The following is a 21,129-nucleotide window of genomic DNA, read 5'->3' as shown; positions in this document are numbered from 1 at the left end:
TTGGTATACGTAATAAAATTATAAAATATATATTTTTATATTGAAGTATATATTTAACAAATATATCATACATAATAAGTAAAATATAAATTACAAATATATCAGCTATCTGTAAGTTCTTGCAAACAATTGCGAAGAATTTCTAAAAAAATATCAGCATGATATTCTCCAAATATTAGGCATGGTCTTAACCGAATTGATTTTATTCCACATTCACCCACTTGAATACCTAATGTGCAAATTTATTTTTGAAGATAGAATATATAAATTTTGAAATATATATATATTAAAATTTTGATATTACCTTTACTACGTATCAGATGCAAAAATTTATTTTTTATATCATTGCATGGCATATCAAATGCAATAATAAAACCTCTACCTCTTACAGAATTCATAAGATGCGGAAATTCGTGTTGTAATGTGTTTAATTCACAAAGCAAATAATTGCCGACATGACAAACATGACTTAATAAGTCTTCTGTTTCAATAGATTGTAATACTGCCTCTAATATTAGAATTTTACTTGGATCACCCATCCATGAATTAAAAATTCTATATGGAAGTTTAGGCCTAAATAAATAAAAAATATATAATAAATTTAATAAGATTTTGATCTATTTAAATGCTATCATTTTTAATAAATATATTACATATATTCATAAGAATGATAAAATCCACTAGCTTGCATTTTGTTACTAAAGGTAACTATATCAGGAGGAATACTTAATTCAAAATATTCATGTGCCCATATTCTTCCTGTTGCACCACCTCCTGTTTGTATTTCATCCAATATTAAAGGAATAGATTTCTGTGAAGTTTATATTTATATTATAATTTTCAATATATTCACAATAATCTTATTTTTTAAAAATATAAATAATATATTAAATGTTTTTACTTTTTTACAAATATCTTGTAAACACTGAAAAAAATCTGGAGAAGCATGTCTATCTCCTCCTTCACATTGTATTGCTTCAACTATGATACCAGCAACTGGCATTTTCTTTTCAAATTGTTCTATTAAATTTTCTACCTTTTATATTTTGATGTAAATTTTATCAATTTTTAATAATAAAATTAATTTGAACTTTATAAATATTAAATTTACTTGTTCTATGCATCTTGCATCCTCTTCCTTATTTTCTTTTTCATACTGATCCAATGGATACAAATATTGTGGAAAAGGTGCAATTGGCCATGGAAGAGAAGGTATATCAACTTTCATTATGTATTTAAAATGTGTTAATGCCAGTGCACCAAATGTTCTACCATGATATCCTCCTAATTTTATAAATTTCATCAATTTATAGTGTTGATATATTACAACACTACATTAAGGTACCTTCAAAGGAAAGAATTGACAACTCAGGACAACCAGGTGGTTTATTAAAAGGTGCATTTTCTTTTTCTTTCTTTGTAAACTTATTGCCTTGACGATGTCTTTCTGCATATTTTATAAATGCCATTTGCATAGCATATTCAGTTGAACAATCACCACAATTAGTTGTAAAAACACATTGTAATCCTTTTGGAGCTACCTGATAAATAGTATTATATTTAACAAATTCCTTTTTATTTACTATTTTTAATTATTTTTAATTTTATTTTCATTGACAAAATAAATATTTTTTAAATTTTATAAATAGAAATATCTTACACATGGTTGAAGCAACGTATCCTGTAATTTACATGGCCATTCTAAACCAGGGAATAAACCTAATGCAGGTCTGTTTGCCATTATTCGCTACAAATTTATTATATTGATATTTTTTTTAATTAATTTTGTGAATATAATAATTCCAATATAATAATTTGGAATTATATTTACTTGATTTCCTGCACAAGATAATGCACCAAGAATTGATCTATGATTATATCCAAGAGGAAGAGTAGAAAGTTGCATAAACATATCTAAAAAAACATTTCCATCTATATCTGCTAAATAATTTCCAACAGATCTTTGATAATCTGCAAAATATTGAATGGAGCCTATTTGCTGCAATATGTTATAATTATATTATATTAATGTGTGCTATTTTTTAACAAAATTTATATCTTGTCATAATAATATAAACCTGAATTTTAGAAAATTCATTGAGAAGAGCATCTGACCTTGGTCCAGGAATTTCAGTAAGTGTATATGGTTTCATTGGTTCTCCAGGTAATGGTGCTTTTGGCACATTATGATATTCTATGTATATTATTTATTAAATATAATATATTAAAATGATATGATTTTTTTCTGTAATATTTTCAATATAGTTACTTTGTACTTACGACGAGGTTTTGGACTTTTTCGAATAGAATATACAATACTTTTGCACAACATATTATAAGAAATTTTTATATTTATTAAATATTGTTACTAATTATAGAGAATTTATGAAATTCTACTATACGTATATACATGTATTCTTAACTCATATTAAATAAAAATTTTAGAGAAAGTTTAAAAATAGTAAAAAGTGTGCAATGCATTCATATAAATGACATATTTTTACTTTTGTTTCAAATTATGACAGAAGAATGTAAATAGCTATTAATATAGGTTCTATATAGTATTACTTAAACTTCAAGTACTACTTAAGCTTACATTATACTTTAAATGGTAATAAAATATTAATACTAAAAAAATTCAAAATTATTTATAATATTATTCTATACAAAAACTTATTTTTTTAAATAAAATTAAAAATGAATTACTAAACGGTATTAATATACTTTTTTAAAGTTTCATGAAGCCACTGTCATACAGCAGTTTATTATTTTTTAAGCAATTACAAATTAAAAAAGGTAAATTAACATACTATGCTTTCATCTAACTTATATTTATAGTGCAATAAAAACAACAAAGTTTATGATTAAAATTAGTACAAATATATTTATTATAAACTAGTAATATTAGATTTATAGATGAATATAGTTATGTAATCACACTTTGTTGCTTTTTTTAATAGAAATAAACACCTTGTTACATGATTAATAAGCGGGCAAAGTGAAATAGAGCAGCGCAAAATGTACATGGCTGCAATTCTTCACCCAGTTTTTACACTTCAGTAGCATGCCAAAACTTACACAACTAATATCTAATATATATCTTAAAGTATTTCTACACTTTTTTACAGAAAAATTTTTATTTCAGTACATCTTCAAATGTCGCTTCTATGTAAGAAAAGAATACTCGATAGAACGAGTTTAGCTAAATTTGTTTTCTTAACGCATCAAAAATTTTAAGAGTATCAACGACTTTGTAAGTTCACATGCATCTCGTAAAAAATATAAGGATTAACTCTTTGAGAAACAATTTAATTCTCCTATTTGCCTCAAAAAATAAAGCTAATATGTTATTATTTCCAATTAATGCTCGTATGTATTTATTACTGTGAATACTTATGTATTAATACTTGTTATTAATCTTTATTCATAAATCCTTACGAGCCAAATAATGTCCAAAGGCAAAATAGAAGAATTTCAAAGATGCACTAAATCTCAAAGAGTAAATCTATCGAGGCATAATTTTCAAAATAAAATTCTCTTTAAAATGTTCGCTTAACTCTTTGCGATATATAGATCAAACAAACTTAGAGACACAACTTCGAGGAACGCTATCAGTTTAAACACAGAATACAGCAAAGAATTAAGCGTAAAAAAATAAAAATTTAACATTTTAATAATCATAGATATATCGATATATATTGAAGACATTTGTAAAATACATTACAATAGAGATAAAATAAAGCTTCGATAAACGAGACGCATATGACACGACCACTTGAGCTTACGATAAAGCTAATGCGGTGTATAAATCTGGGCAAAGTAATTATATGTATTCTGTAACTATAATCGAAAGTCGAAGGTAAAAAACAGATCAGTGCCAGGTTTTGTGAACTTTGAATTAAAAATACTGTACAAGCATCATCCTGGCAAAAATGTACAACCTGCTTTTTTCACTTAAATAAATGATTGACCATCGTTAAGACGCATCTTGAGTTCGTGAAACACATATGTTAATGTACATACACGAAACAGTTCTTAATATCAGAGAACAGATTTCCTTAAGGAAATATTTCTTAGACCTTTACAGAATAAATCTGTGTGTAGTTTAGATTCCTAGAAATTCTCAGATTCTTCTTTATGAGTTAAATATTTACTATGTACTTTCACTCTTGTAATTTATTAGTGAAAATTAGAAGCTAGGCTTTTCTTTGCTTCCTTTCATATGAGTATGTATGTATGTATATACGTATATATATATGTATATATATTTTTGTTCCTTAGATGTCCATGAAATAATATTGCCTTTTCATATCCTGTAAGAATACAGAAACTGAATATACTTGTACATATACAATGTAGTTTAGTACTTTTCACAAATAGTTGTTTAATAGCTAAAATATAAACAATATTTTCATCAAATTCAGTTTTTGCGTTTAAATGATTTTTCTTTATATCTTTGATATATAAGAATCAAGATTCTATATATCTATTTTTATAGACACTTTTACTTGGATATATACAAAGCAGACATATCCGCTTATTTCTTATCATCTAACATTGTATATATTACTTGTAAACAATTTTATAGAAAATTTTGTGATAAAATAATATAATTACTTGTGAGCACAATAAACAAATTTGTACAATTTATTATGCATTTGCTAAATAAATCTTATATCTATTGAGAAAAAATTGATTTTTTGTTAGATAAAATATAATGACATTGGACCATTTTCTTTTTCTTTATTAAATAATAATGAACTTTTGAATGATTTCCAACTTTTTCTTTATGATTTATGATTTCGCAAAATACATTGCATTAGGTTACTAAAAACTCATCATTCTAAACGCTCAGTGGCACTGATTTGATATATTTATAATTATTCTCATAACATGCATAATTACATATATTTAATAGATGTACATAAATAATAATATTTGTGTAGAACATATGAATTCTGAACCATAACTTATTTATTATTCTCTATAAAAATTTTTATCATTTTTTTCATATATAAAATATAATAAATAAATTTATATTGCACATTGTATATATATATATATATATATATATATATACATATATATATGTATATGTTTATATAATATATATATATATATATATATTATTTTATTATATTTATTAAATTTTATGGTTTCATGCACTTGAGTTCATATCATTATAACATTTTCATATCAAATATTTCCTGTTTATTTTGTTAATAAAAATTTATATAAGCAATATATGTTTAAAAAATTAATATTTTATTATCATATATAAATAAACAATGAAAGTAATTATTATAAATAATATATATAATATTATTTCAAATTTGAACATAATTTATAATTTTATAATAAACTTTTTTGAAAATATAAAATTTCATAATATTTTTTGAATATTTATTAGACTCTGTATGTATTTTAAGCTAAATTATTATAAGTTCTGGTTCAAAATTCTGTACGCCATTATTCAAATAATATTCGCTTTTACGAAGGCAAATAAATTGTTCACACAATTCTAATAAATAGTGAACTTATATATGTCCTACTCTTACATACTTATGGCTAATTTGAATGTCTCTTTTCTACTGGCACAGATCATTTCTGTTGTTGCACAAATTAACCATTGATGCTTAGCACTTCCACTCGTTTATAGTTACAGTTTTCTTTTTTTTTTCTTTTTTTGATTGCTTACTTTCCTTCAGAAAACTTTTCTCTTAAACTTTTAATCTTGTGAACAAAATAAGTTTCTAAAGATTCTGCACACTTAAAGAAAGGTGATTCTTTCGGATTATAATAACGACAATTATCAAATATTTTTGTCATGTCGCCAATAAATTCACTTAATTTCTTGTAAGATCTATCATTTATCCTCAATTCTATCGTTTGTAAATCTGTAAACACAATTAATAAAAATAATATAGAGATATATCTTTTTTAATATTAAATTTTAAATTCAACAAAAATTAATATTAATTATTAATTAACTATATAATTAATTATATAATATATATAGTGTTAATTTACCCATCGGTTCCTTTATAACTTTATAGTAATCTGGTGCTTCATTTGGATCTACTGGTTCCATAAATGGCCAAGCACTTTTGTGCGCCTATTTAAATTTTTAATATTGATAATCAATTTAAAAATATCATAATTATTATTATTTGTAATTTTCTTACCTGTATTTGTTTAATTAATTTCTTAAGAAGATCGAGATCTTTTGCGTTAAGATTTTTCATATTAGCAAAGTTAACAGAAGAATTTCTTTGACAATTCGGACAAACATATTCATCAATATTGTCTGCTTCTGACTGTAAAATACCCACGCATCGACCATGGAACCAATCTTGACATTTATCGCAGCAAATATAAAATCTATACAAATAAAAATATTAATTTTGTTAAAAAAAATAAATATAATAATATAAATTAATAATAATCATTACATACTGAGATTCATCATAAGGCTGTTTACATAAACAATATAGCTCTTGTGTATCTCTTGCATGTCTACATTCTGTACAAACAAACTCTGAAAGAGTTTTACACATTTCTTCTGTGATTCCAACGCAATCTCCATGAAACCAATTGTTACAGAGATCGCATCCCACATAAAATCTAATTTAACAAAATATTTGACAATCATTAAATATATATTATTTAAAGAAAGAAATTTTGTTCAATGCTTACTTTGTTTCATCATATGGTGTTCTACATAAACAATATAATTTTTCTTTTTTGATTCTATTCGTAGTAGGTGCTGTTGAAGCTCCTGGTGGTGTAGTGTTACTTCCTTGAGCCTTATATTTCTTTGGCCTTCCACCTCTATTAGGTGGACTAACTTGTTGAGCCATTTGAGCATTTGCTTTACGTTTTGCACTTCCTACTTTTACTTCATCCTGTTTGTGTCTTTCTGCTTTTGTTCTTGAAGCTAATTCCGCCGATAAATCTTTCTATAATTTCAATAAAAAAATAATAAAAATGAATTTAGATGAATATATATTATTATTGACTTGTTAAAAAACATATTTAATATAGTATACCTGAATATCTATTTGTAATTCTTTTTCAAGTAATGCTCTTTTTTTTAAAATATCTTTTTTAAGTAGTTCTTTATGTCTAAATAATAAGACTTGCATTCGAGAATGGACTTGTTGTTTCCTCCGTTGTTCTTGACTGTCTTTTGGCTTTGCTGCTCGTTTTTGTGGAGTTGATTCATTCTCTATTGGTTCAATTTTTTGTACTCTATAAAAAATAAATAATATTTTTAAAAAATACTTTTGTTTTAACTATTTTTATTTTAACACATTAATTTTTAATTATAAAACTTACTTTGGAATTTCACGACTTTCTTGTTTTAGCGTAGGTTTTTTTCTGGGTGTTTCTGTCCAATCAGTATCTTTATCATTTGTTGCTGATTGTATATTCGTAGATGAGGTTGTTGTTGGAATGTTAGAAGGTGCCGGTCTTTTACGAGATGGCATACGCGGAGTTGTAATTGTAGGTGTAGTATGAGTTTGATTATTAGTTGCTGAATTTTCAACACCACCTTTCATTTGTTTTTCTTGATATCGTTGCAATTGCAATAATTTTTCTTCTATTTCCGGATTAAGATTTTCTTGTTTCAATGCATTCTTAATAGCTAAAAATTTATAATAATCATTAGAAAATATATAGAATAAAAATATTCAAATATTTCTAATCTTATCTAATGTTATCAAACAGTAAAAATAATATTGATTAATAACTAACTTTGTTGTATGTAATCAGGTGTTAAAATAAATTTGTTAGCCGAAGAATCGTTTCCTTCTTTTAAAGATTGCAAAGGTTGCTGACCATTAGCTACATTTGTTTTTTGCGATTCTTCTTCTGTAGTCACATTAGGTTGAGCAACTTGTTGAACAACTACTTTCGGTTTTTCAGGAGAACTTGATGTTGCTGTTGATGGAAGTTCTGGAATGCTTTCATTTCCCGTTTGAGGTTCTATTCAAATTAAAATAATATTAATAATATTAAAATAAAAAAAAAATAATGGAAAAAAATATCAAATTGTATAAATACAAACCAGTTGCTGCTGGTGGAGAAACAACTGGTTGTTGTGCAATTTGTGGTTTTGTTGCCGGTGTAGCGGGAGTATTTGCTGTTGTAGAACTTTGAGAACTTTGAATTGATTGTTGACTGTTAGGTGCAGGTTGAACAGCTAAATAAATTTTAGTAGGTCCTAATACTCCTTGTTTGCCTGTTGTAGCTTGGGCTGCAAAATATAAATATATAAATATATAAATAGATATATATAATTATAAATATAATAATAATGTTATATATATTATAAATATAATAATAATGTTATATATATATATATATAAAATCTCTAACCTTTAAGTAATTGTTGTTTTACTTGTTGTTGTACCATTATAAGTTGTTGAGGAGTAAAATCTGCACCTTGTAAACCTTGTAATACTATACGAGGACCTTGAGTAGTTTGTATAACTTGAGCAGTAACACATTTAATAACAGTTCCAGGTGGTTGACCAGCTAATAAAGATGCTTCTACACTTCCAGGTGCTGGAGTATTGGATATTTGATTTGTTGCAGTTGTGATAGTAGACGATGTCACATTCGTCGATGTATTATTACTAATACTATTGTTTGTTGTATCAGTTGATTGTGCTCCTATTGTTGTTGCTGTTGATTGAGTAGATTGCAATACAGGAACTAAGAAATTTAAAAATTCATTTTATTAAACAATTTTATTTATAATTTTTTAATCAAAATATTTATATTTTAAAATATAAAATTTAACATACCTTGTTTTGTTGGTGTGACAGTATTTTTTACAATAATACCACTATTTGTTGAATTCAAATGAACAATTTGATTGCCTGTTGGAGTACTACGAATAACTACTTGATGACCACCAATTGTTGTTAATTGAGCTTTGCCGCTTGCAAGTTGTTGAGCTAAATTAGCATTAGTAACTACTATTTGATTTCCACTAATGACTTGACCACCAGTTGATATTACCTACATTATTAATTAATATATTATCACATGCACTTTGATAATATTTTATGAAAATAATGATTTATACATACTTGTGCACTTTGTACAATTTGTCCAGTATTAGCTACTACAATAGCATTTTTTGTAGGTTGTGCTGGTGTAGTAGCAATAGTTACTGAGGCAGTTCCTGACGAACGTTGAATTGTTTGTTGAGATTGAGCTTGTGATTGCTGAGCTTGTACTTGTTGCGTTATATTTGTTGATGTTTTAGATGGACTAGTTTTAGTAGTACAATTAGCTGTTGTCACTTTAGCTGCGGTTGTTGTTGTAGCTGCTTTTGTCTTAAAAAAAATTCTTAAATTAATTATCAATTCGTTTTACGTATTTTTAATATTTTGTTACAACATTTAAAAAATAATATTACTTGTGTAGTTGTTCCAGTTTGTGCAAGAGTAGTAATTGCTTGACTATTATTTAACACATGAAGTTTTCCATCAGGCATTTGAACTAATTGCTGACCAGGCATCAAACCTCGAACTTGAAGTTTTCCATCTGGTCCTCTTATAATCTGTACTCTTTGTTGAATTTGTTGTATAGGTCCTATTTTATAAATAAAGATTTATTAAAAATAATTTTTTTTTTAATTCAAAATATAATTATTATAAATATACCTGCTTGACCAGAAACTTTAATTAAAGACTGTTGACCTCCAGATTGCAGTTGTGTTTTTGGTAAGATACTTGTAGGTCCAGAAACAACTTTTGTTGTACCAAGAGATGCTATTTAAAAGAAAATATAATATATATACATATATATATATATATATTTAAATATATTTAGTTTAATATTTATTGTATTATTTAATTTTGAATTTACATTTTGCCATATAAATACGTTTTGTACTAATAAAAGGTTTATTTTGTGTAGGTGTCGTCAAAAGAGAAGTTAACTGTGATTTTGTCCCACTATTTGGATTTGCTGGTATCGCAACTTTGGAAACTAATTTAACTGTTCCATCTATAATAAAAAAAATAATATTTTTATGTCATATATTTAATTAAATATATTGATTATATAATATATAATTAATTATATTTATTAATTATAATTTTGAAATAAATTAGATTAATAAATGTAACTTTTACCATGAGCAGAATTAGCTGTAACTTTTACAACTTGTGTAGGTGAACCAGAACTAGCTGGACTTTTTAAAGTTTCTAATGCTCTTTTTTGTTGATGAGCAGCTCTTTGCATACGTAATTGTTGTTCCATCTTTTCTTTAATTTCTTCAGGTGTTGCTTTACCACTAACGAGTTGATCATTTATACCAGAATTTGATCCTGCATTTCGGTTAGAACCAACTGTTGATTGTGGCTGTCCCGATCGACTCCTAGTAATAATCTGGGCATTAGCCTTCTCTAACCTGGATAGGACACACACCAAGTGGAGGGTTAGTATCAAATGGTGTTAAATAAGGATAGGTCAGAACTTGAGTGATATTAAGGTAAAAGCAGGTATTTAATATAATCAATAATATTCTAATTTCATTATATATAAGATTGCTTTAAAATGCATTTAAGCAATAAAAAGTTAAATTATATAGAATTTTGTTGAAATTAAACATTTAAATAAGAAAGTTAAAAAAAGAGAGAAATTATTTTGAAATTAAATATATGATATGAGTTAGATTTTTTTTTTACAAAACATACCTATCACCATATTGTTTAATTTCCCACAGTTCTAATTTATCTTCATCAACCCATTCTTCTGTAACTTGTGGTTCAGTACTTTGTGGTGATTCTGGCCGTTTTCTTTTTCTTAAACCACTTCTTATAGATGTAACTTCTATGAAATTTATTGTAAATTTATATTAATTATTGTAAATTTATTGTAATTATATTTTAATTTCTTTTTGAAATTTACATATTAATACAAACCTCTGACTTGTTTTGGAAGTTCTAAAGGTATAACAACTTTTCTTCGTAAGTATTGTGTTTTGTCTAAAAATTGACCAACATGACGATGTTTAAGAATTTCCAATGACATAATTTCCGTATCAGTTGTAATTTGATGTTTCCCATCTGTGGATAATGGTTTTGCAGCCATATCATCCCAACGAAGACATGCCCATAATATTCTTAATTGAAGAGCTGCTGCAGCCAATGATTTTATGCCAACTGTTCTATATAACCAACAAGTCTTAAATAATGGTCTAGGACAAGGATATGGCCATACTGACATATTTGCCTATTTAAAAAAATTCAATTAAAATTAATCGATATTTATTTTATATTTTTTTGATGTTAATACAAATTTTGTTTCAGAAATACCTTAGCCATCTGATGAAAACCTTGAACTTGTATTCGGCCACCAACTCTAGCTAATTTACGTAATTCATGTTGTGGAAGTACCAATATACTACGATGTTTATTTTTGGTACAAAATGTGGAACATAAGGGATATTTAACTGGAGTACGTTTCTTTTTTCTATCAGCCAAAGAAATTGCAACTTTTTTCAAATAAACTTTTCCTTCAGTTGATGTAGTAGAGTATATTCTTTCTGTACCATCAGCATTTAATTCTTTAGCCATTGTACTTCTTTGTACTGTTCTTCCTCTTCGATTAACAATCATTGTCTTTTGCCCTACACTATTAACATCATAAAAATAAAATATTTTCTAAATGATATTCACAGAAATTAAATTTTTAAAATATATTATTTTATATTACCTTGTTTTAACTTCAGATGAAAATGTAACTGAATTTTGAGAACTTGTACTTTCTTGCATACTTTGTACAATACCATCGATTGTTTTTATAGTTTGTTGTGTTGTAGTTACAGTTGTTGTAGTAACTATGTTATTTGTAGTAGTTACTACATCAATGTATCCTGAATTGGTATCATTAGTAGTCTATAAAATATAAATCTCTTTTTTATATCTTATGCTTTATAAGAACTAAACTTTTTATGAACTAAATTAAATGTGTTTCAAATACAAAAAATATTTAAAATATATTAATATTAATAATTTTATAACTTACCATATTAGATTCAACTTTTATTTTTTTGGTAGGAGGTGAAACATCTTTTACTACATTTGTAGCTGGTGTTTCTTCAGTACAATGAGTTGCAGATGCTACTGCAGATTCTAAATCTTTTCTAATTGCATCTTTAGCATCATTTCCTTCTATTTTTGAATTTACTTGTGATAATTGCATTGTATTTGCTCCAACTGATAAATTCAATGATTGATTATTATTCAAAGCATTAGCTTTTCTTAACAATGCAATAAGGTCAAGTTTTAATCTTGCTTTTTGAAGACATATAGGAGAATAACAAGTAGATGTTAAACTTTGTGTTGTAGTTGTAATCTTTCCCGGAAGTGTTGTCATATTACAATATCGTGAATAACAACTACCATTTTTATTAAGTCTCATTATGCTTGCATATTGAGCTTTAACATGTTGAATTCGCTTTCCTATTACATTTAACATTTCTCTAGCTGATGTAGATATAGTTTTAGGCTGCTTTCCAGTAAGAATATTTTGTAAAGAATTATCACCTCCATCTGTATCACTTTCTTCATTATTTTCTATATCAACTTCAGAATCTCCATCTTTTTGATTTGTTGATTGATTTAATAATTCTTTCGATTTTTCCTAAAATTTATAATGTATATATATTTTATATATTTTAAATATAAAAAATATTTTAACATTATTTATATTTAAGATATTTTTATTAATGTTTACTTACAGTTTGTAGTAATCTTCTTTCTTCTAAAAGTTTTAAATGTGTTCTGCGTGCCAGGAAATCATCAATTCTAGTTTTTTTAGCAATTTTTGGATAATGAAGTCTTCCATTAGTTGTTAATGCCTTAGTAATATCAATTTCTTCAAATTCTTTTATAGGTGTATAAACTTTCTTGATTTTCATACCAGCTAAAACTAGAAAAAAAGAAAAAATTAATTAATATAGTATATAATTAAAAATAACAATATGTTTTTATCCCACATACATGATAAATTCATTTTTGTTTCTTGCTTAATTGATTGTGATTCTGTTTTTGTTATTGTTTCTTCCGTTTTCGTATCTATTTCTATTTTATTTTGTTTATCTTCAATTGATTCTTTTTTTATGTCTTCTTCTTTACATTCTTGTTTTATACATGCATCAGTTAATGTATCCTTTGATATTTCTTCTTCTTTAATTTCTTCTTTTATTTTTATGTTTATATTATTCTCTTCTTTTTTAGAAGAACAATATTCCTTTATTAAAAAGTCATATGTGGGAGGATCTAAAGCTAAAATTTTTAATCCTTCTTGATCTTTAATTTGTACCATAATTTTCTGTGGGCCTATTCGAAGACCTAATTTTGACATGTCAGAATATCTATAGCGGCGACTGGCAGATACCCAAAGCCAACCACCTTGTCCATGTACTCGATATTCTTCTCCCTTTTGTTTCCAAACTTGATGTTTCAAGCCTAATGTATATTTAACAAAATTAAATAGACGATTACGTTCTTCTTCATCTTCTCTTTCCTTTTTATCTTTTTTATCTTGACGTTTCTTTTCTTCTCGTTCGAGAGCCGTTACTCTTTGTAATTTTACATGACCAAGTTGATCATGCCATACACTAGCGAATACTACTGATTTAATACATGCTTGTAATACAATAAGTGCACGAGCAAAATCTCTTGGATTAACACAAGCACCTACTGCTGTAGTCCAAGGTTTACGTAAAAGAGGCCAATTAGTATGCATAAATGAAGATTGAATGCTGCTTTCGAGTTGAAGAATTGTCTGACGAAGTGTGCTTACTAAAAGAGCACGAGTTCCTGTCAAACTTCCTACCCATTTAAATTCAGAAGCCTGTGTAAGTGAAAATTTATGTGATAAATGTCTCTTTTTGTCACGTTCTTCGTTTCGTTGGGCCTTATTCAAAGCAATAGGATTAGTACTGTACTGATTCACATATGATTTAAAGTTGTTATCCATTCCCAATTTAAATAAATGCGTACCAGAAGCTATTTGATGAGCTTTTTGTCTTGTTAATCTAGTACTATCTCCTTCTTCTTTTAAACCTTTATCTAATTTTTCTAACTCTTCTTTTGAGAGCTGTCCAGTACTACGTTTTTTTAAATCATCCATATTAAATGTCCTAGGTTGTAATGATCCTGTTTTTGATCTAGTTACAATAGTGTGTTTTTTCCCTAAAATAATAGATTTATTAATTATTGTATCTCTTTAAAATTTATAGTTTTATAACTCACCATCTTTACCAATTTTTGAGATACTTTCGTCCCCTTCAAGTATCTCTTCATCAATTTCTTCAGATGATGACGATGATGTACAAGCTTTGACTTCTTTATTTACCCCATCTGTTAAATTAGTATCTACACTATCTATTTCTACATTTTCTGGAATTATTTTTTGAGTATTTTCTTTCGTATTTGAATCTTCAGATGTCTTTATTTCTTGTTGTTCAGTGACTGCTGATAATTGTTCTTCAAGAGAATCTGTACCTTCATGTATTCTGCGTACCATTTCTTCAGCTTCTTGTCTTTGTTTTTCTTTTTTTTCTTCTTCTTCTTTTTCTTGTTTTTCTTGACGTTCTTTTTGTAATTTTTGTATAAGACCTAAAACGTGAAATATTAAATAAGAATATTAAATATTTAAACTATAAATTTAAATCATAAATAAAAAAATGAAATAAAAAAATAGTTATTTAATTAAACTTACTATTTTCAATTTCTAGATATGACTTTTTATTACCCTTGTATTGATTAGTAATTTGTTCTGTAAGTTCCATTTGTCTTACAATTTCATCTTTGTAGTCTGATAATTCTCGATAAAGTGCAACTTCCATTTCATTACGATCTAAACAAAGCATTAACTCTTCTAATTGTAAAGCTGTACTATAATACCAAACTTCACCATCTTCACTTTCACTATAATAAATAATTTTAACGATTAACAATATTTTTTTAATAATTAATGATAAATATTATAAAAAATTTTTATTTTATTATAGGATATTTACACAAAAATTCTTCTTGCAAGAAACCAATATTTTTTGCCATGTCTATCAAATCCTAAATGTTCTTGACGACAAAGAGAACCATTTTTCTCAACATCAGGTATACAATCAGCAACTCCTGTAACTTTGTGAGCTTTGCATGTACTACATTGCCAGTCTTCAGTAGGAACATCAACTAATGGAGGTTCTACACATTCTAAATGAAAAACTGCTGGACATGTTTCACAACATAATAAATCTCCCAATCGATGACATACTCTACAGTGATCATCATAATGCATATTTCCTATAAAATGACAATATTCATGATATATATTATTCTTTGATAATGATAATGATTTGATAATATTTATAAAAGAATGTATATTTATAATATATATACATATATAATATATATACATATTTATAATATATATACATAATTATATATTTTTTATAATTAATTACATGAAAAAAATAATAAAAAAATAAGGAGTTTTATAATTTAATAAATTAAAATAAACATAGAATTATTTAATATAATATAAATTAATGATATATAAATAATTTAATACATATCTAATGATATGTATTTATATTAAAAAATATTTTAGCATTTATATATATATATATATATATATATAAAACAATATAACTAAAACTTCAGCATGGACATATAAATTTTTCCTGCTGATTATATATATATTTATAAATTATTACATTATATATAAATTATATAAAAAAATAACTATAAAAAATAAAACATAACATGAAATACCATTTAATATACCTTCGTGCAATAGGTCTTCTCTTACTGGATTTGTAATTAAAAATTGATCTGTCAAAAATTGTAGCACCTTGATTCTATCTTCTACAGAAGTAAAAGGATATTCACATGTTGATAAAATATGTAAAATATTTTGATCAAATGACTTGTCACTTTCTACATAAGAACGTAAAGCTTCTGACCAAGTCATAGAATCCACAAAATATAAGCTAACATTCACAGAGTCTTTTTGGTCTAAAGGACCAAAATGTGTTTGTTGAGAATCTTCTTCTCTAAGAAGTGCTTTAATAAGCATAATATGTATTTCAGCCAACAAATTGGTTTGATCTTCACACATAAGTGCAGCACAGAAATCTTCAAATCTGAAGGCTGAAAGACGTACTAAAGTGCGAAAGTGTCTCAATACTTCATAAATGGATAAACATGGCATAACAAGTTCTCTGGGAACTAATAAATCATCAGACGATTTAGGTAGATTTAATAGTGGCAATTCTCTATTTTGAAGCCATAATGGTTCTGGACTTGGTGGTCTTTGCTGACTAAGAAGTGTTTTACGGGGTGTGCCACTAGTAGTGCTATAACTGGAGAGGGAAAAATCACTGTCACTGGAAGGATCAGGTTCTTCTATACTTTCAGATGAATCTACATCGCTTTGCAAGAGATCCTCTTCAACTTCACTTTTTTCACTAGATTCATCTCCAAAGTCCGACCCATAATGATATTCAGAATCATGATAATCAACATTTGGATTGTAACCTCGGCGTTGATATGCACCTGAACTAGAATGACCACCTTTGCGCGAATGTCTGTCTCTGGGTCCTCGAGATTTTCGAATTCGTGTACTTCGTCTGCTTTCTTCGCTTTCGACTGGCGATGATGGTCTCGAAGGTGTCGGTGTACTTGGTTGTGAATTTGGCGTTTCCGAACCCTTGTTTTGCAAATATTTTGGTTTCTTCATAAGATGATATTGAAACTTTTTTGGTCTTTCCATGACCACCGATTTCGGGGGTCGACCCCGTCTCTTCGATCCTCTCCCCGTCATTGTCCGTCACGCACTGTCAACGAAATGGCACTTACTTAACACGTGGTTTGTGAAAACGCGCGCTTGTAAACAAATACAAATGACACCGTAGCAATGAAATGGAACCCATGTTTGTACTCTGATCTTTGCGCCATTTTTCGGCTATGGTCACGTGACCAAACACAATTCTTTCATGATCAACGTTTCGGTACGATCTTGCGTGGCTTCTACTTTTCTGTCGGCGAACGACAATCACCTTTTCGTAATGATAAGAACTTGTATTACTATCAGTAACGACCAAAATAAGTACAGAATCATTCACTGATGCGAATGTAAGGGGAATTTACAATATCTGATCCTCTAAGAGAGCGCTGCTGCAATTGGTTCATCGAATCGCCGCCATGTCTGGCCTCGAACGCATCTACTCGAAAAGTAGACAAAATCTTTGATGAAATTTTCGTTTTTCCTATTTAGAACAATCTATAGCTCGACACATTCTTCTTGACTGAATTTCAATGGAATTCATGTAATGCAAAAACAAATTGACCGCTTTTTAATTTCTCACGAAACGTACAGAAGATCCAATCGCTTTCACCGTAACTACACAAGAGCCTGTCAGATCAACAATAGGTGGCGACATGCGCGGTTGGAAGAACGCGATTCTAACCGCACTTCCGATAAACATGCTTTCTTTTCTTTATTTACTTCCCTTTTTTTTTACAGTTATTTTTATTTTGATCAATTATATTTTTTATTTCAAACAAATTATATAATTAATTCACATGTGTAATCGAACGAGTTCGCTGTTACCCGCAAGAGATCTATCCTTAGTTATAAAGAAGCTGCGACAGAGGACACCACCATAATTCTAATTTATATGTCGTTTAGTCGGTATATCTTTTTTTTTAGCTTATAATATCATAGTAATTAAAAATTAATGTTATCAATATAAAAGAAAAAAATTTTGTTTATGTTTATTATATAATTTAATTAATAATAAATATCAATTAATTTAAAAGAAATTAGCGATGAACGCGACATCTTCTTAATTGAAACTAAGGTTTTGTTAAGTTTTAATTTTTAATAGATCTTATACAATTTTTTTTTATATTTCATTATATATTTATTAACAGCACTTCTTTCTTATATATTTTATATTTCACTATATCAAAAATTTTATATATTAAATTATGTTTTCTGTTGCATTCAATAATCAGAAAAAGTTAATGGAAGTTGCTAATCAAACAAATATAGCAATATTATGATCAATTATTTGTTTGTTAAACATTTGTTTAAATACTGAAATAATAAATTTAGAATTTTATCAATAATTTATAAATAATAAATTATTCAATTATTTTATATATTATACTAGTATAACATATTCCAAAATTGTTTTCTATACAAATGAGAAAATAATTTAATTATAATTAATTATTATAATTATTATTATTAAAATAAATTAATTTTTCAAAGCTTAACACGTAAAAAAATATATAAAATATATTAATAACAACAACGTAAAATTCTTGTATGATGTAATTTTACCAAAAATTATGGCGCCATCTTTGAAACGGATGTTAGTAGTTGGAAAACATTAGCGCCAGCATGAAAGTACGACAGAGATAGGGGGGATCAAAGAAAAATGGCCGTCAAGTTAAAATCGAGAAATACGAAAAACGAACGAGAGTGTAACGATCGAATGTGAATATAAGTCGATGGTTTTTTATAAATTAATCACGGAATAACGAACAAAATGCGTAACGAAATGACAATGTATACGTTAAAACCAATTGTTTCCCTGCCACGAATATTGCATCATAGAAAAATGATGTACGAAATGCGAAATATTCATGAAGAATCAACAGACGACCATACGGAAGTCGAGAACAAGATCGTGCCTGATATCACTGAGCAGGTTATCAGCTTTTTAAAGGTTTTCATCATTTCTGTTATCCTGCCGATGTGAAAGAAAACATTGCTAGTTAACTAGAATGAACGGTTTACTCACGCGTTTAGTAAGCATGGTAGCTACGAGTGTTTCTTCTGTCTCGAGCTTGTTGTGCATGACTCCTCCCAAAATTTCCACAAGCACTAATCACGATCGACCGGGAATATGGTTCTACAGGCTTGATCGATGCTTGCCCCTCCAATTTTTCATCTAACAGGACACTACGCGACTACGGTATATGAAAAATTTAGTTCGTTCGAAGGATAAGCGGGAATACGCCGATAATTAGTATAGAAGGGCAAGCTTACTAAATTAGAACTGCACTGAAACTGAAAGCTACAAAGTACAGTTGTATAACCAAATACATGTAAAACCTAACCCAGTAAAAAGATGTATGTATCTTATAGCTGTTCACTAGTATTAATCAACAATGTTACTGGTGAACTATCAAATCTATAATTCATAACCCTGTGTTTTTGGACATTTTCTTCTGACATGAAACTAATAAATATGTCCATTTTATATTGAATTTTATTAACATTTTTCAACTTGAAATAATATTTATAATATATTTTATGAAAAAATATGTTTTCATAAGTATTATATTAAATTGTAAACTTTAGATTGTGATCGAATAGTAATTATAATGTATTTATATAATAATATTTTATATAATTTGTCATTAAATATAAAGATATTTATTTCTTTAATAATATTTTAGAAATAGAAAAATTTCATTTTAATTATAATTAATTATAATATATATGTTTTTTAATTTTAAATTTTATATATTAATATCAAATAATTCTAATTTTATTCTAAAATTACCTAATTAATTAATTTTACCTAATGCTTTTATTAAGATTTATATTTTCATAACTATTAATGTTTTATGTAAAATATTATATATACTTAGAATAACATTTTATTTCAGAGTCCACTACCAGAATATAATGCATTAGAAGCACGACAAGAAAAAATATTAGCACAACTTGCAGAACTTAAGAAACAAGTTTCAACACTTTCTGGATTTTTAAAACAGACAAATCAAGTTGCAGTAATCAATAAAAGTGTCACAAATGAGGTAATATGAAATAAATTAATATAAAATAAAAATTTTTATTCTCAAAGTCAAAAGCGCAAAAAAAATAATTTGTTAATATTAATTTTTATAGAAGACAGTTAATGTAAATCTTATCATTAATGTAAATCCTAAAAGGCCACCATACTTTATATCTGCATTACAAAATTTATGGGAAGACACTGATATTAAAGTACAAACTTATGTTCATTCAAGTCTTAATAAAGAAGGAACTTTTATTTATCAATCAATTACAAACTCTCCTAAGAATAATATTATTAATTTATCGTTAATTTGGAAAGATGGTAAAATAATTTGTATTCTTATATTTAATAATTAAAATAAAAATATATATTTATAAAAGATTTTATTTTCAGTTGAAGAGCTGCAACTTGTATCTGGTCTACATAGTTATTGTATAACTGGTGAAACAAATTTTCTAAGATATATAAGTAGATTAATAAATTCACACAATTATGAAAATTCTGATTGTGTAGAGAAATTAAATACTACTGATTTAATATTAGATTTGTGTCATTCTTTATATTTTGAAGAATCATTGAAGAAAAAACAAGAAATATTGTCACTAATAGCAGATAAGTTAAATATAAATTGGTTAAATAAAAAAAAACTTGATATAGCAGATATTGCTGCATGGTCTACAATTAAACAAATTTTTCCAAACAAATATCCGCCAAAACTTAATAAATGGTTTGAAGCGTGTGAAAAAATTTTTATGTAAATAAAAATCTCTTAATAAAATAAGTACTATTTATTTATATAAACACAATATCAATTGTTTTAAAAATATTTTAAAATTTACTAAATAAAATTATGAGGAAATATTGTCAATAAAATTATATGTAATTAAATAAAATTATATACAAGTAATGTATAATTTCAAGCATGATATTAATATATATATATATTTATATTTATTAAATATATATATATTTAATATATATAATAATTTGTTATTAATTTGTCATTAATATGTACAAATGTGAATAAGAAAAATTGTATCTTTGAATTTGGCAGTATTTCAGAAACAATTGTATTTTTATTTCTGGCAAAAAATACTTATGACAAAATGATAATAATTGATGATTGATATTAACAAATAAAAAATAAAATTAATACTATAATACTATATACAACAAAATTAGAAAGCAAATTTTTTAAAAAAAGAAAAAAATAAAATATAATAAAAATAAAAAGATGACTGCATTTAAGACTAAATATTTACTAAATAACTTGC

The 21,129-nt window shown here is 26.4% G+C and overlaps 3 protein-coding genes across 9 annotated transcripts; 1 reads left to right on the top strand and 2 right to left on the bottom strand.

Annotated features, from left to right (window-relative positions):
• Positions 1 to 63: 63 nt before the first annotated feature.
• Positions 64 to 2,484, bottom strand: LOC122712274 (4-aminobutyrate aminotransferase, mitochondrial-like). 2 transcript variants are annotated; one of them, XM_043931783.1, is made up of 10 exons: positions 2,281 to 2,484; positions 2,079 to 2,194; positions 1,832 to 1,999; positions 1,661 to 1,747; positions 1,346 to 1,541; positions 1,112 to 1,284; positions 902 to 1,036; positions 654 to 811; positions 305 to 573; positions 64 to 229 (listed from the first exon to the last, which is right to left on the bottom strand). In XM_043931783.1, the coding sequence occupies exons 1-10, from the start codon at positions 2,330 to 2,332 to the stop codon at positions 102 to 104; spliced, it is 1,482 nt and encodes a 493-aa protein (XP_043787718.1). In that variant the 5' UTR covers positions 2,333 to 2,484; the 3' UTR covers positions 64 to 101. The 2 variants fall into 2 exon arrangements, with proteins under 2 accessions (XP_043787718.1, XP_043787719.1); XM_043931784.1 differs by lacking the exon at positions 902 to 1,036 and having other exon boundaries at positions 2,281 to 2,483.
• A 249-nt stretch (positions 2,485 to 2,733) lies between these two features.
• On the bottom strand, positions 2,734 to 19,181 carry LOC122712394 (nucleosome-remodeling factor subunit NURF301). Of its 5 annotated transcripts, XR_006346331.1 has the most exons (29): positions 18,851 to 19,181; positions 15,810 to 16,873; positions 15,056 to 15,338; positions 14,755 to 14,963; positions 14,286 to 14,651; positions 13,029 to 14,225; positions 12,767 to 12,957; positions 12,052 to 12,669; positions 11,740 to 11,921; positions 11,340 to 11,658; positions 10,947 to 11,256; positions 10,719 to 10,854; positions 10,155 to 10,432; positions 9,886 to 10,026; positions 9,681 to 9,788; positions 9,434 to 9,609; positions 9,102 to 9,350; positions 8,814 to 9,030; positions 8,383 to 8,721; positions 8,072 to 8,260; positions 7,759 to 7,989; positions 7,339 to 7,648; positions 7,050 to 7,251; positions 6,697 to 6,959; positions 6,457 to 6,624; positions 6,186 to 6,381; positions 6,031 to 6,115; positions 5,563 to 5,897; positions 2,734 to 4,313 (listed from the first exon to the last, which is right to left on the bottom strand). XR_006346331.1 is itself a non-coding variant. In XM_043932028.1 (28 exons), exons 2-28 carry the CDS (start codon positions 16,858 to 16,860, stop codon positions 5,695 to 5,697), a joined length of 8,217 nt encoding a protein of 2,738 aa, XP_043787963.1. In that variant the 5' UTR covers positions 16,861 to 16,873; positions 18,851 to 19,181; the 3' UTR covers positions 5,356 to 5,694. The 5 variants fall into 5 exon arrangements, 4 of the variants coding, with proteins under 4 accessions (XP_043787963.1, XP_043787967.1, XP_043787966.1 ...); XM_043932028.1 differs by lacking the exon at positions 2,734 to 4,313 and having other exon boundaries at positions 5,356 to 5,897; XM_043932032.1 differs by lacking the exon at positions 2,734 to 4,313 and having other exon boundaries at positions 5,356 to 5,897; positions 10,155 to 10,399.
• LOC122712395 (aminoacyl tRNA synthase complex-interacting multifunctional protein 2-like) lies at positions 18,436 to 20,633 on the top strand. 2 transcript variants are annotated; one of them, XM_043932034.1, is made up of 4 exons: positions 18,436 to 18,757; positions 19,725 to 19,874; positions 19,966 to 20,176; positions 20,249 to 20,633. In XM_043932034.1, exons 1-4 carry the CDS (start codon positions 18,596 to 18,598, stop codon positions 20,611 to 20,613), a joined length of 888 nt encoding a protein of 295 aa, XP_043787969.1. In that variant the 5' UTR covers positions 18,436 to 18,595; the 3' UTR covers positions 20,614 to 20,633. The 2 variants fall into 2 exon arrangements, with proteins under 2 accessions (XP_043787969.1, XP_043787968.1); XM_043932033.1 differs by having other exon boundaries at positions 18,437 to 18,775.
• The last annotated feature ends 496 nt before the right edge of the window (positions 20,634 to 21,129 follow it).

This window comes from Apis laboriosa, unplaced genomic scaffold, assembly GCF_014066325.1.
Source record: "Apis laboriosa isolate Shangri-la unplaced genomic scaffold, ASM1406632v1 scaffold1_cov151, whole genome shotgun sequence".
In the NCBI taxonomy this organism is placed as follows: domain Eukaryota; kingdom Metazoa; phylum Arthropoda; class Insecta; order Hymenoptera; family Apidae; genus Apis; species Apis laboriosa.
The sequence above is the reverse complement of the archived record's forward strand: the minus strand, read 5'-3'. Positions and strand labels throughout refer to the sequence as shown.